Here is a 14,721-nt window from a genome sequence, read left to right as displayed (position 1 = left end):
GGATAACGAGAATGTAACAAGACCCTCTCAATTTTCCGTAAAAAGCGCTAAAAGGCAGAAACTACGCTTTTCTTTCCTCTCTTCTGCACGCCGAATGAGAGAAAAAGAAGGCTTACGTGTCACGAGAGGCTCGTTATCAAAGGGAAATTCATCGCGCACACTTTTTTCCACAAGTAGTGCGCTGAGAATTTCGGAACAACGAGTCAATTATATTCGGAGAATTTTCAACACGGTTTATTTCGTCTAGACGAAAGGCTAGCCAGAAGTTTTCTTCGCCAAAAGAAATCTTGCGAAACTGTTTGTTGCTCGCGTAATTCACTTCGATGGCTTTGAATTCGAGTCGATCGACCCGCGCAAGTTACCGCGCACGGTGCAGCGCATGTTACAGCGCGCAACCTCTCGTACGCATTCACGAGGAAAGCTCGACCAACGATGGAACGCTATAGATGTTTCGATATGACGTTTAATCGGCGTAAATATAACGTGGATCGAAAGGGAAATTTCGATAAAACAGCTTGCCGTGGAATTTACTTTAATAATGCTTTGATAATAGTAGGATCGTTGATATCGTTGTACGTATCGCTACGATCGTATAATATTTTACAATTTTACAATTTCACGTAATTACGCGGAATCTGAGATTCTACGTATTTATACGGAGATCGAGATCACACCAGTGGTGGTTTTCTTTTTAGCGTGTCTCGATCTCGTACTGGAAAACCGATCGTGCCTATAAGCGCGTCAATGTAGGAAGTTCGAGGCCCTCGATTTATGCATCGTCCGATTTAATCTTCTCGGTCTGGACAGACGCGGAGTCGTGAGTTGTTTCCGGCTCGTGAATGCCCATCCATTTGCAACGCTTTTGCAATTCTTGTCGGTATCTGCACAGAGATGGAGAGCGATAATCGTTTCGTTTGTATTCACGTCCACGATATCGTGGAGAGTATCACGAGTGATTAGTTACCTCGGATGATTGATCGCATAAATCCACGGGTCGATACAAGATACCGTTTTGGCAAACAAGGCGGGTAACATCGTAGATATAGGCGTTAAAAGCTCTCTACAAAGACGATTAGATTTGTCATTGGTAACTACGTCATAGAAAAGGAAAAAAGAAAAAGAAAAAAGAAGAAAAAGAACGGGGAAAAGGTTGCGTAGAAACGTAGAAATTACCGATTGCCAAATGCTCCTATCATAGCCACGGTTGCGTACGGTGTCCAAGCTAAAAGGAAGAGGAAAAATATCGTAAATGCCACTTTGGCGATTCTCAGTTCCACGCTCCTTTCCTTGTCCTGATTCGAGACTAATGACTTTACGTTCATCTTCTTTGCCTGTGGAGCAGAAACGAAGAAAGTCCGTTTGAGCCGGATCGTTCAACGATATTGAAACAAGCTGAGAGAAAAGAAAAAACGAAGAAGAAGGGGAAAAGAAATTCGTAGACACCGACCTGTTCTCGTAACATTCTCTCGTGATTGCGAATAGATTGCAGCAATTGAGAGTAGAAGTACACGATAAAGGTTAGAGGGATGACGTAAGACCAGATGAAGATACTCATAACGAAGACCTTGGTGTCTTGATCCTCCGTGAGGAAATCGAACGAACAAGTGGTGAGCAATCCCTCTGGAATAATTCGATTGAAATAACACGCGAGAGGGTTAGGTTGAGGAAAGAAAAGAAAAGGAACGGGGGGAAGTTAAATTTCCGTGAATTTGTTACCGGTAGTGAATCGACCCCAGACTTTTAGCAGCGGTAAAACAGTGAACGGTGTCACCCAGAACCACGTGAAAGCGATGATTATCGCGGCTTGTTTCGAGTTGAGCCGTCCATCGATCGGGCAGGAAATAGTTCTGCGGAAAGAAGCAAAGCGCGTTTAGTATCTTCGCAGGGTTTATGCCGATCGTAATCAGATCGTAATCAAACGGAATAATCGTAACCTGTATCGATCAAAGGCAATGGCGGCGTTCGTAATGGATTGTCCCATGCCAGAGATCGAACCAAAGACTGCATAGGCGTCGCATCCGATTTCCCAGCCGATCATACGTTCCATGAAACTGCTTATCACAAGCATCGGCATTTCGAAGGCCATTATTATGTCGAATATCGCCAGGCTGACTATAAACATGTTGGAAGCCGTCCTCAGAGGTTTCGATCTGCAAACACACAGGCCGAGCTCCAGTATCTGCGGTTCTATCGGTACGACGCCAGATTCCGACGACGTATGACGGTAGTCGGTACAGGACGAAGTGTAGTTTCGAGAAACGGCCAACGATCGATCCGCAGGCGGACGAGTATTCCACCGTTTCTCGAGGGAGGGCACCACCAAACCCTCCGATGTAATTTCAAACTTACGTGCTAAATATCCATATGACGCAACAATTTCCTACGAGAGACATTACAAGCAGCATCGAGTAGATGAGCGCGAATCCAATGTGCCAATATTTTCCCGGTGCTATGAACCCTCTCCAGTGGGGATGCACGAGGTCCGAATGCTCTGGCGGTACGTTCCATCCCAGGAATCTTTCTCGCATCGACGGAACATACCTGGATGACGAGCAAACGAACAATAGTTAATCGTCTTATGCTTTCGTAAAGATCGCTTGGAGAGACGGATGATATTAATCGACGCTCGATCAATGAGATCGTAAATATCATCCTGCGTCGTAGCGCTTTGTCTCGAAGGATCGTTGTTCGATCACGAGTACTCGAGTCGGTAAACTTTTCTCATTTATGGAACAAAGTACGCGAGTACTACGTAGTTGCGTATTTTTCGATCGTCTCGCAGGCATTTAGAAGGTCGACGGATTACATGTACACACCCAGTTTCTTCGCCGATGAAAGCCAATGGACCGTTGACGACAGTCTCATTATGCGATAACATCCCGGCACGACTCGCACAACTCGACGCTCGGTACGCGGGACTCGTTTAACGACGTTTTCGCAACGGACACAGATCGCGATGGCTCGATGATCACAAGCGGACTTCTCCGATTGGAACGATCGTTGAACGCGGAAGCTGTGTGTGGGTGTGTGTGTGTGTGTGTGTGTGTGTGTGTGTGTATGTCTGTGTGTGGATACGAAAGACAATATCGGGAAAGAATAAAAAGCGGTGATAACCCGCGGCTTGAAGTGAGACGCGGCAGAGAGGTTGTGAATACGTCCCGCAACTCACTTGACTCGGTTGATCGCGATCCGTTCCTTTTATACGCACGACGAATCGCGATCGGGAATGGCGTGCCGCTTGAGAGTTTAATTCGATTTGCGATTTACGAATACGAGAAACCTTTTGTTTGGCTGAGTCTAGGCGGTCACGCGAACCGATCTCCGTGGTCTCTATCCTTCGTGACGCGATGCCCTTTCGCGACGATTCTTAATCTCCGATGAAGGCGACGTTTCGGAAACGGAGCCAGACGATCGGAGGAACGCGCGATAGAGTGTTCTGGCATCGACGAGCAACTCGCGGATCGTCGAGTCGTGTTGGCGTCCGAAAAATTCGCAGGCAGTCGAGAGACTCGTCAGAGGGAAATTACGAGGGTGCAGGTTCGGCCGGGAATCGATTGGATGCGCGCTGTCAATCTCGTAATCGAGGGTTCGTTTTGTTATCGGTTTAACCAAATAACGCTCTCAAACCGATCGAAAATTCGGAGAAATTGCGACGCACGTCGGTCAGCGTCCTGAAATTTCACGCTGGTTGAGCGTCGAACGGTTGCGTCGTGTTGCGTCGCCTGGTCTCCTCGCGTTCAACCCGCTAACCCCGTACTCCGTCCTCTGTATTCGGACGCGACGTCCGCCGAACCACCCTCCGGCCATCCGCCGTCCCACCCATCGGACGCCGCAAACCATTTTTACACGCGGTCACCATTTGGCGCCGTGTGAAATTCATCTCGGCAAGTGCAGCCGGTATATCGCGAACTCGGGTTTCGAAGCTACCGCGACCACAGCCTTCGCGCATTCACCGGATTAAATCATAAAATTGTCCCGGAACGGAGCCGGAGTTCCACTGATTTACGAGAATGGTTGCCGTTGGTCCGTTCGCGCGTACACTCCACGCCGGCCTCGGTATCCGTTGCGTTTCCAGCCGCTGGCCGGTTTGTCGGCTGGTTGGTACGTTGCCTCCGGTACGTACCAGCCGAGGACAGTCGGGTGCCCGATATAAGCGCGTCCGCGCGAAAGAACACAGCCGTCCTGCGTTTTACACGCAACCTAGAAACAGAAAGAACGATACGATGTGTGGGACGAATAGGGTGACGTGAGAGGATCAGCTAGAACGGGAAGGGTGGAACGTGATGTCGCGGTGCAGAAGCACGGAGAGCGGAGTGGAGAGGAGAGGAGTTTCATTCTGCGTGCAACAGCAAGAGAGAGAGAGAGAGAGAGAGAGAGAGAGAGAGAGTAGTAGTAGTAGTAGTAGTAGTAGTAGTAGTAGTAGTAGCAGGACGTTTTTCACGATTCAACGGATATATTTACGAGCTTTGTTCGCCCGTGTAATTCCCGCGACTTATAAAGCGTTCCTGCCATTGTCCGCGGTGGAAATCCAGCGGGAAAATTGAATGACAAACAATGGGCCCAACCGAGGCCGATTATGGTAACAATGTGAGTGGAGCGACCGCTGACGCCGGTCCTCGTTCTTCCCTCTTCCTCGACCCGGTACGTCGAGCCGCTCAAACGCGTTCCCTTCTTCGTCGGTCTCGTGGCTCGTGGTCCGTGGTATCGTGGCCGCGTCCGTCATCTCTCATCGATCGCTCTCCTTGTCTCTCCGCCCCTTTGTCTAGCCGTCTATCTCTCTGTATCCGTTGGTCGGACGAACCGCCGTCCTTCGTGCCATCGTACTTTTGATTTTGTGCGCGTGTCCCAGAGTTTTGTCTCGTCGTTCGGTCGCAGGCGTCCACACAGAGAAGAGGAATCGTCGATGGGAGGACAATGCCTCGTCGCTCCGAAGAGACAAATATTTCTAAGCGCGTCGTTCCTCTTTGTTCGCGCCGTGTATCGGAAACAATCTCTCCCGATACGGCCGATTTCGCGAATCTCTGCAACTCGCATGCACACCGTGCACAGCGTTCCGACTTTTCGTCTCGCGCGTTCGTTCTCCGGACAACGTTCCACCGGTCGATGTAGCGGAGAAAGGATCGCAGCTGAGTTTTTGGCCAGCGGCCTGTGCCAATCGGGCCATTCCTCGATCGGCAGCACGCTTTCTTTCGGTATCGCGGCTTCCATTCGTCGAAACCTCGTCGTTTTATTGTTATCATCCTAATTGTCGTTGCGTCCACTATACGCGTTAACGTTTTCGCGTGATTTTCGCTTTGAAGACAGGAGATGGTGTGTTCAGCAGGCCGATAGTGGCGAGGCCGGTGGCCCGTTTCGAGCCACGCTCGTTACGCGATATTTTCTCGAGTTCGTCGACGCGTCGCTCCCTTTCCTTCTCGTCGACGTTCCACCGGAAGGATCGACAGTCGTGAATAAAATTGCCGTGGAAGCTCACCGACAGCTAGGAATCCCGTCGTCGTTCCGGCTTACTTTTCCCTCGGTATCGGCGCTTTCCCCGCTTCCGCGTTTAGTTTCCATCCTCCTGTCCCGCATCCCTTCTACCCTCTCGGCTCAAACCTTCGCTACCGACTCGAAATATGCTCGTCGTAAACTGTCGCGATAGTCGGGCCGCGAAGCGGCCCGAACCAAGAACAAAGGAATGCAGATTGGAGAGACGCGGATTAACAAGGATTAACGCTAATTGGGCAGCCGCCGTTGGGTTGTGCTCGTTCTCGTTCTCGTCGTCGCTACGACGCGACAGTCGCGCTCGCTAATGGCAGCGGTCCGCGCGTTTCTCTTCTGCTTCTCGCTCTTCCTGTATTCCTGTATTCCCGCTGCTTTCCACGCGCGTTCGTTCGAGAAACTTCCATACACCGAGCGTGCAGATTGACACTCTTTTTCCGATTCAACAGCCATCGTGATTATTCAAATCGCGTCCCACGAGTCGTATCGCTGGCTTTACCGAAACGAGGAGGCACTTCTCCTACCCTCCAGTCGACGATTCTCCCCTCGTTACGGCCGAATCAATTCGGCATCTTCCTTAATCGTACCTTCTCCCCGAGGGATATACGGTGTCTCGCGATTTCCGACTCGATCGATGTCCGATCGACGCTTCGCGACGTTTTCCGATCCTCCGTGTAATTCTCGTGCCGATCCGGTCGATCCCGAAACTACAACGCGACGGACATCGGGGAATATCAATCCCGGCCCATTTTTTCCTTAACCTTGGAATCGATCGATATATCGGCGAGTGGAACGTTGACGGCTGTGATAGGCGATCATTTAGAATCCAACGTTCGCAGCGTCATCCAACGTTGCGTCACTCGCGCGCGTTTGCGAAACAAAATTGCTCGTTCCCGAGGAACTAAAATTCGATAGCGAACGACGAACAACGACATTTATTCGCTTCGCCGTCTTCCTCTCTGTACGTCTTTTGCCTCTTACTTTTCTTATCACTTTCCGGCACTTTGACGATCCTGTATCGTTCCCACGTATTTTCGTACGGGACGAAGCGACGGAGAGGCACCGAAGAAGCTGAAAACACACACGAACCCGAGATCTTCATCTCGTACACAATAAACCGTATTATACGCGCTGCTTGTCCCATTTTCCTGATACGTACTGGGATATTTCCGCGTTATCTTCCCGCGAGCCCGATCCTCTCCGCTCTTTGTTCTAGAGGCAACCACGAAACTAATCAACTACATATACGCGACGAGATATCGGACGCCGGTATGATAACATTCTGTGCCGGTGAAAAAAAATCGCTCGAAAGTACGATATTGTTTCGTCGAAGATCATAGCCGTCTAAAATTACGATGCCGACTTTATACGATCGTACAGTCTGTTTGCGATCAATTAACCATGTTCTATGAATTCCAAATGCGCGAAAATATCTTCGATCTGATTGTCAGAGAAGAATTTCAAACGTAGTTATCCCGAGAAACGTGACCCGGACGGAAATATATCTTGCAAGCAGCGTGGAAGTTGAACGATCTTGCGACGCTTCTGCAGACAGTTGCACGCGTTAACGGTCGACGCGAGATGCGAGTAGATAAGGACGATCGCTGGTCGGACGCGCTCGTCGACCGATTTCGCGTCGTCTTGCGTTATCGCTGCGCTATGTTCTCGATTGTCCGCGTTGATCGTTCGTTGCAGCGCTTCTCCCAGCAGCTACTCGGCGGAGAAACGAGAAGAGAAAGAGACGATCGAGAGGTTTAACGGCAAACCGCGAGTTTCACGGTAAAAATGCAAAGTCGGAAACTCGGGCCGATGCGATGGTTGAGACGTTGGTACCGAATATACGTACATACGTCTGCCGCCTGAAATAACCTCTCATTTGTTCCGAGCCTGACTTCTTCCCTCTTCTCTCGTCGTCTTTCTTCCCCTTCGTCGGCCTCGTTTCCGTCTGCGCTCTCGCCGTCCTTCTTCTCAACCCCCGACCCGTTTATTCTGACAAAGAGCACGAGGGCGCGGTCCTACGTAGAATACCGTCGATTTCGCGAAATTCTTCGGAAAAATCTCCATAATTTCAGGAATTGCCTTTTGATGTTGGAGATGAAAGAGCCCGCGACCGAGTGGTCTTCCGAATCGTTCCGCCTATTTCTCTATAAGTTTAGTTCGTCTTCCTTTTCCCTCGATTCCTCAGCGTTCTCGGATTTGAAATTGCCAACCCCCCGACGTCACAGACGACCGCGGCCAGGCCAAGCCTCTCCACATTCCCGCAGATATTGTTCGGTTTTTGGAAATTTAGCCAACTTTGAAAATCTTCCGAGGAAATTGATCGCGACTGGTGGGTGGAGAGGACGGCGAAGAAGTCGACGGTACGCTCGTCAAAGGACAGGCGTGCGCGACGACGAAGCAGGAAAAATAATCAGGAAAGGGTAACTAACTAGTCTGTAGCTCGAAGCGGAACGAATTCGCGTTGGCCGCAGGGACGACAGAGAAACGAAGGAGGAAACGAAGGCAGGAAAGAGCGAAAGAAACCCGGCTATTGTCGGAGTCGAAACTAGCAGCGAGCTGGGCGGTGCGCCGCGTAAACTCGCGACAGAAAAAGATAACAAAGGGGGAATGGTACAATGCGTATCGGAGCTTTCAGAGGCGAGCAGAGGCGAGCAGAGGCCCGGACACGGGTGCGCGACCGACTCGAACACGAAGAAGGTAGTAGCATGCTTCCATTTGCAAGTAGTAGGTACGCTCCACGAATATGCAAGCGTATCGTGACCGTAACAAACGAGAAGGAATAAGAGGAGCGAGTGTTTGTGAACGCTCGCGAATTGCCGCGCCATGCCGCTCGGCTTAATTTTGCCCTGAGCCCCTCGTAGTTATTCGAGTGCCGCCGACTGGCTCGTGTGGGACAGTTGAATCGCTCCCGGGGATTCGCCATCTTTTGTCTTAGCACAATGCCGGCCGAAGCACAAAAGTGACTAAGTGCCCGTAATACTCGCCATTATATGCCTCCTACCGGCACTTTTCTCCGCGTTACGCGTCTCTACGTTTCCCACCCGCCTCTCTCGTCCTTCCCCCCCCCCCCCTCCCCCTCGTTTCCACTCTCCTGCAAATCCCATACGGAACTCGCTGCATCTTGGACGAGGGCAACGTCTCGAAAGACTGTAACAGAGCGCAAGTCCAATCGCGGTTGCTCCTTCGCGATCCCATCGTGTCCTACCCACGACGGACAATCGCATCGATCGTTTCGAAGCGTCGTTACGCGACATTATTTATGGCCGGTCGTTTTTCGTTCATCAAACTCGCACGGTTAGTTAGCAGCCGCGATGGCAATTTGTATGCACCGTGTCGGGCTGCGAAGGGCGGTGAAATCCGCTGACTGAAAATTGATATAACCGCTGCGCGTAACGTTCTCTCTTCGCACAATGCACCGGCATGACGTATAGCCGACATCTGGAGGCTCTGACCAATCGACAATGTGCCGCCTAGCACGAGCAAATTTTAATTCTGTCCGCTTTGAAACGCCTCCTGCACCGTGCCGCTCGAAATCGCTGCTGGCCACGGTCGTGCTGCCGCGTTTAAAACGCGAACGTAATCGTCATCGATTTCCCCGTTAGCGGCACTTTTAACGTTCTTAAGCGTTTTAAAGCGTTCCGGGCGTCTCGCTCGCGATAATGGGCGAATTGCCGGCGATTTCGTCCGAGTCAGCGCGTCTCGATGCGCCACGGAATAACGCGGTTCCATCTTCGCGGAAATGCCGATAACGTCTCGAGAAAGTTTCTCGTTTGTTAGGTACATAGATACGTTGTGCGTTCGAGGGAGAAGAAGCAAGACGAACAGCATCGCCAATCGATCCGAGTAGGTATCGCGTTTTCCGTTTTTCTTCGTTATCGTGTACCATCGGATGTAGGCAGGAGTCGTTGCCCTCGTAAAAATCCAACTTTAAGATCGTCGAATCGATAATAGGAGAACGCGTCGTCGAGCTACTTTGCTCCGTAATCGATTATTCGGAACAGGAACAGGCGGCGACTCGGCGATTTCGATGGACTCGTTCCGAATAATTACCACGCGTTGTAATGGCTTCGCAACGAAAGCCAAAATGCACACGTTCTCTCGCGTCGCATCGATGTAGAAGTTTTTCCATCGCGTCGTCGAAATGTATTCTCGACTCGTCTTAGCCCGAGTTCGGTTAACTCGAACTAAACGCGCGGCATTCCGTCTTCTTGGCCTGCAGTTCCTTTGAAACTCTCCTCGGCTCGTCCTCGGCTATTTTTTCCCCGAGCGCTGAGAGCGCGTTTGGCTTTTGCGTCACGTCATTTAATTTCCGGAGTCGAACTCGAAAGTTATTGGGTAGTACGTGCTCGTCTCAATTAGGTCTTCGCACGGGAGACGCGATCCAAAATTGTTTCTTCTCGCATTATGCGAGGACAAACTTTTATTGGCCGGGCTCCTAGTTATTCGAAGGAAAGTTGCTTTCCGTTCGAAACAAGCTCGACGCCGGCCACTTTGGGCGCGTTGTTCCCGCTTAAAAACAGTTTTGCTCGTTAACCATCGCCGCGAAGCGATTTCAAGGATCGTCTCGCCTTTAATCGGATAATCCACGCCGAACAAGACGACGGTCCACCGAGCAACGCGAGTCGACTCGCGACCCTCGAACTATGCGGCAATCGCGAGGGAAACTTTCTGCAGCAAACGCTGCTAACTTTTTATCCGTACGGCGGTTTTCGCGTTACGCTTTCGTTCGTCTTCGCGCAACTTTATATTCGACGCGAGACGAATATCGAGGCCGAGCGACATTTACGAACGTCGCGTCGCGTTGCCTGAGTCGCGCTACAAATCGAACGACGACCCACTGTATACGACTCAACCGTTTAATTCGCGTTTTACCGTTCGCGAAGCGAAGACGAATTTCGGCGCCGGGACAAACCGAGGAACCTGACGTTCGTCGAAGTAAAGCTGCGTCGAGAAGAGGGGAGACGACACCTCGCGCCGAGGAAAATTTTCTCGTTTATCTATGGGACAAAGCTTTTCGTACGAGAAACTAAGATATAACGTAGAAGAAAATCTTTGAAGATTCAAATTACTAAGTGGTTCGTAATAGTTGCGAGGACCGAATAGGAAAATCTCGAGATCATTGGAATTCGTTCCCTCCGGAGGCTATCCATCGATTTTATCGCAGGATGCGAGACAGCTTCCGAAAGAGATAAACGAAAAGGGAAGGAGAAGTGGGAAACGGATGCAAGGTGCAAGGGAGAAAGGAAGAAAGTAGGCGGTAAGCGTTCGATTAGAGAGCGTCTGATCAGGCCTATTAATCTTCCATCTGTCCGATACTATGCCATGAATTATGCATCGCCTGGGTAGACGCATTGATTTCTCAGCCAGACAGGAAAATATTATTCGAATAATTCAAAGTAATGAGTCGAGAGCGGACCTGATTCGAGCGGTTTTTCCAATTCCTCGTTTCCTCATCGTCACATCGACCAACATTGTCGACTTTGCTCCTTCCCGTGCTTCCCTTCGCCGATACTTGACCGAATCTTCTCGTAACAAGAAGAATTAATAAACTTCGAGTTTCTCGTGTGTCGTGTCTAAACTTAAAGCGATACGATCGTTGCAGGATGTTCGCGGCGCGACCATCGATCCATCGTTTCGATCGAGTCTTTGCCCGTCTCTTCGACGATTCATTTTTCTTGCTTCGCCAACGCGGATACGATGCATCCGCTGGCAGAATGTCGCGTTGTTCCACGGCGAAACGTTGATATTCCGTGTATTCTAGAGACAAGAGCGGTACGATTTACCGAAACGGACAACGAATTCCTTGTAAAACGTCTGATCTAGGTGTATTACGAAGCGAAAGAGAGGATAGCGAAAAGTGGAAGTGGGTCGTTGGTTGGACAAGGGAGAGCGAAGTGGATACAGAAGGAGGAGGGGTAGAATAAATCGGAGGAAGAAGCTGCGCGTATCGGATATCGTCGATAAATCGAGACCCGTAGGGGTTTCCAGGAGATTAACGGAGAACTTTGTCGTAGCGAGTGTGCACAGGACGCCACGAGAACACTTTTCTCTAATTCGATGGGAAGTTCCCTCGGACCGACTCACCGACTCGACTTCCGCTGCAGTTTGTCGGATCTTGGTCAGCCAGTTCCCGATTCATTCTGGAATCGGCGCGAAACTTTGATAACGATTATTCTGCTCTCGTTTTCGTAGCAAACGTCTCCCTCTGCCCACCCTCGTTGCTCACACTTTGCCACGCGATCCTACTTTCCAAACTGCATCCTACTTGAATCCATCCATCTATCTGTCCGTCTGTCTAGCGCGTGTACAGATTGTACGCGCGTCTCTCGAGTTTCCGCTTTCCATAAATATTCGGTAATTGCGAAATAAGCGAAACTGGAGCGGCTAAAATCTCGGGCGAAAAAGTAACGTAAAAGCGATAGTGCGAGAGCAAAGGATTACTTGAATAATACAACATTGACCCGTGACATTACGTAGCATAGCGATCAACCGACATCTGCCCTAACAAAGATCTATTTGCAGCCGTTCTCGATGGCTCGACGGTCGACTAAAATACTAGACGAATACGCCGTTCAGCCGGTTCTATAAAAAGCGCGAATCGTTACGTTCGCTCGTCTGATATTCTAGCCATTGTACGTGCGCACATAACGCCCGTAACTTATGAAAGGGCAGCGTAACTGTTTATCGTGTAACGTTTAAAAAATGATGGCAGCCGACGTAACGCGTTCTTCCCTCCTTTGCCGACGATCCTCGTCCGGTTACCCCTGCAACCGAGTCCCAAAGGTAGCGTGAGCGAAGCGGGAGAAGCACGAAACGCGACGTGCATACGCCGCGCGTTTTAACCCGAGAAATACACGTGGAAGCCGTCTTCGTACTTTCGCGACATCTCGGTCGCGCTTTTTCTCCAAACTCGACGACATCCGCCGTTCTTCGCTGCATGCAACTCGTCGAGAAAATGCTGTCGGTTAGCGCGACGGTGAATGCGATTAATCGGATGACTCGCGTCTCGGCGGAACGCTGCGAAACGCGACGATATTTTTCCTCGCTCTCGTTCGACACTCGAGAGGCCGTTTCAGGATTTTCTCCGGGACGTCTTTGCAACGTTCCCAGGCAAGTGTATTCGCGGCAGCATCGACGGCGCTAGTTTGTTATCGATACACTCCAGTTCGCCCGCATATTTCGATATCTATGCACTTTTGCTTTCGCAGGATATCGCCATTGTTAACGGAAACTACGAGCCAGCTCTCCGGCATTGCCAATATAAATACGCGCATCTTGTTTCTTATCGAAACATCGATGCTTCCTCGTAACGATAGCAGCGGCATCGAGCGTGTATTAAATCTCGTTCCTTCGAAAAAGGGGATGTTCGTCTCCAATAGAGAAAAGAGAGAGGGAGCGAGAGAGAGAGAGAGAGAGAGAGAATCGAGGGTATTCCCGGACCCGTTTCCCTCTCCTTCGTTTTCTGGCATCGAGCTCTCGCGACTTTGCCTCTCGCGTTTTCCATAATATCGGCAACGAAGCTCGAGAGCCGACCAGCACGGTAATCTCGTATCCGAACTTTCGCGACGAGGGCGCGAAACATAACTCGTTAGAGAGAGGAACGTGGCGGGCGAGCGAGGCTGGGGCGGCTCGGCGAGCAAGCAACCAGCAACTAGAAGGAAAGGTGGAAACGAGAACGGATGCGAAGCGGAAGAGAGACCGGAGATACGAAAAGGTTATACGCGTGTAAAGCAAAACTGCGTTGGCAGAGCCGGCGGATGATGACGGTGGTTAGGCGGTTTGTATACGAGAGTCACGGTCGGTCACTGACTAGGCGAGAGAGAAAAGGGAGAAAACGGTCCGTGTATTTTACCTGGAAATTCCACGGGGAAGAGAGAGAGAGAGAGAGAGAGAGAGAACCGCTAAATAATATATCGCGGCCGACCAAAGTAGAAAACGAACGTGTCTAAAACGAGTTAATTCGAAAGTTTTAATAAACAAGTCGCGAGTTTTGGCGAGGAGTAAAACGAAAGAAGCGGCGGAAAGCACGCGATGTTGCTATGGGACGGGAATGAGACGAGTATTCGGCCAGGAGGTATGGTTCACGGGGGATGTCGGCTACAAAGGGAAAGGGAACTCTGGATTGCGCGTCCTCGTGACGCAAGGGGAAGGAAGTACAGCGGCAGTCCGCAAATCATTTGCATAATTGATTAAAGACTGGTGCTGGTGCGGTGTGCGTTCCACCGACTCGAGCTGGAAATTGCGTCGCGTATAAGTCATTAAGAACAGCATGCGTTACCGAGTCAAAGGTGCGACGTCTTGATTTTTAACCGAGTTTAAAACGGATTCCATAAATCTTTTTTCCAAAACTAGAGAAAACGTTAACGAATCGAACTATTTATTTCTTTATTTTATCGATTACAAGCTATTTTTTTTTTTTTTTTTTACCCAATTTCCCCCTTCTTCTCCGTCGCGTTAGCCTGAATCTCTCGCCGGTCGCTTTAATCCCCTCGGATCGCTTTAATTCGCGCTGTCGGATTCTAGCACAGGCTAGTCGAATTCAAAAGCGATCCAAAAATGCGCAGTAGACTTTCGCACAGAGACGCGCCGGATCTTTAGGATCGTACGAATCGTGAAACCAATCGGAACCGCGTTCGTTCGCCTGGTCTTGCCATAATCTCGTAGACGTAGCACAACAGGCTTGTTGCTTAAAAATGGTACGGATAAATGGATCCACAGCCTATCAGCTTGGAAATATGTACGTCTCCGGTCTGGAGGTCCCCCCCCCCCCCGGTTTCTCGTGTTCTTTCGACAGCGACTAAATGCCGGAAGGGACGGCTCGGCGAAGAGAAGCCGCTTAATCTTCTTGTCGCCGTACACTGGGAATGCCGGGCGCGCTACCGGAAGATCCGATGGCACTGCTTGCTCCCCTCCGAACGAGAGCACCGCAAAAAGACTTTACTTCTCTCGTACTTTCTTGCCCTCTGGCTGGATTAATATACTCCGGTGTACGTGTTTCCCGAAGAAAAACTTGTCCCAAGCGGACGTCGCCACTCGTGGTCTTTTTTGCGCGAACAGCAGCGTCGCTTGCGAGATCCACGGAGAATTTTAGGAGAGAGCGTGTCGAGTCGTGGGCTCGAGCGGTTACCAGGACCTGGTCGCTTCTGTCTTCTCGTGGAACGGTTCGTTGATTCTTCGATACTTCGTAAAGGCGGGAGCACGGTCGACCTTGCACGTTTACCTAGCCGTAGGAGACGATCG

At 50.4% G+C, this 14,721-nt stretch overlaps 2 protein-coding genes across 5 annotated transcripts in view; one reads left to right on the top strand and one right to left on the bottom strand.

Annotated features, from left to right (window-relative positions):
• LOC126873561 (uncharacterized) overlaps window positions 1-14,721 on the top strand; it is a 143,197-nt gene that overhangs the window by 76,941 nt on the left and 51,535 nt on the right. The gene's annotated exons all lie outside the window — the stretch shown is intronic.
• Window positions 516-3,185, bottom strand: LOC126873560 (opsin, blue-sensitive). Its single transcript, XM_050634579.1, has 8 exons — window positions 2,817-3,185; window positions 2,350-2,541; window positions 1,935-2,150; window positions 1,717-1,847; window positions 1,448-1,620; window positions 1,174-1,331; window positions 965-1,060; window positions 516-881 (listed from the first exon to the last, which is right to left on the bottom strand). Exons 1-8 carry the CDS (start codon window positions 2,876-2,878, stop codon window positions 770-772), a joined length of 1,140 nt encoding a protein of 379 aa, XP_050490536.1. The 5' UTR covers window positions 2,879-3,185; the 3' UTR covers window positions 516-769.

Source organism: Bombus huntii, chromosome 14 (genome assembly GCF_024542735.1).
Source record: "Bombus huntii isolate Logan2020A chromosome 14, iyBomHunt1.1, whole genome shotgun sequence".
NCBI lineage: Eukaryota > Metazoa > Arthropoda > Insecta > Hymenoptera > Apidae > Bombus > Bombus huntii.
This window is presented reverse-complemented; position numbering and strand designations above follow the sequence as displayed.

Bases quoted from the DNA above. Each gene is read 5' to 3' on its own strand.
- LOC126873560 (XM_050634579.1), bottom strand. From the start codon at position 2,878: ATGTTATCGCATAATGAGACTGTCGTCAACGGTCCATTGGCTTTCATC. The intron at 1,848-1,934 runs GTTACGATTATT...TTCTTTCCGCAG, and splicing joins ATTGCCTTTGATCGATACAG to AACTATTTCCTGCCCGATCG. The intron at 1,332-1,447 runs GTCGGTGTCTAC...TCTGCTCCACAG, and splicing joins AGAGAATGTTACGAGAACAG to GCAAAGAAGATGAACGTAAA.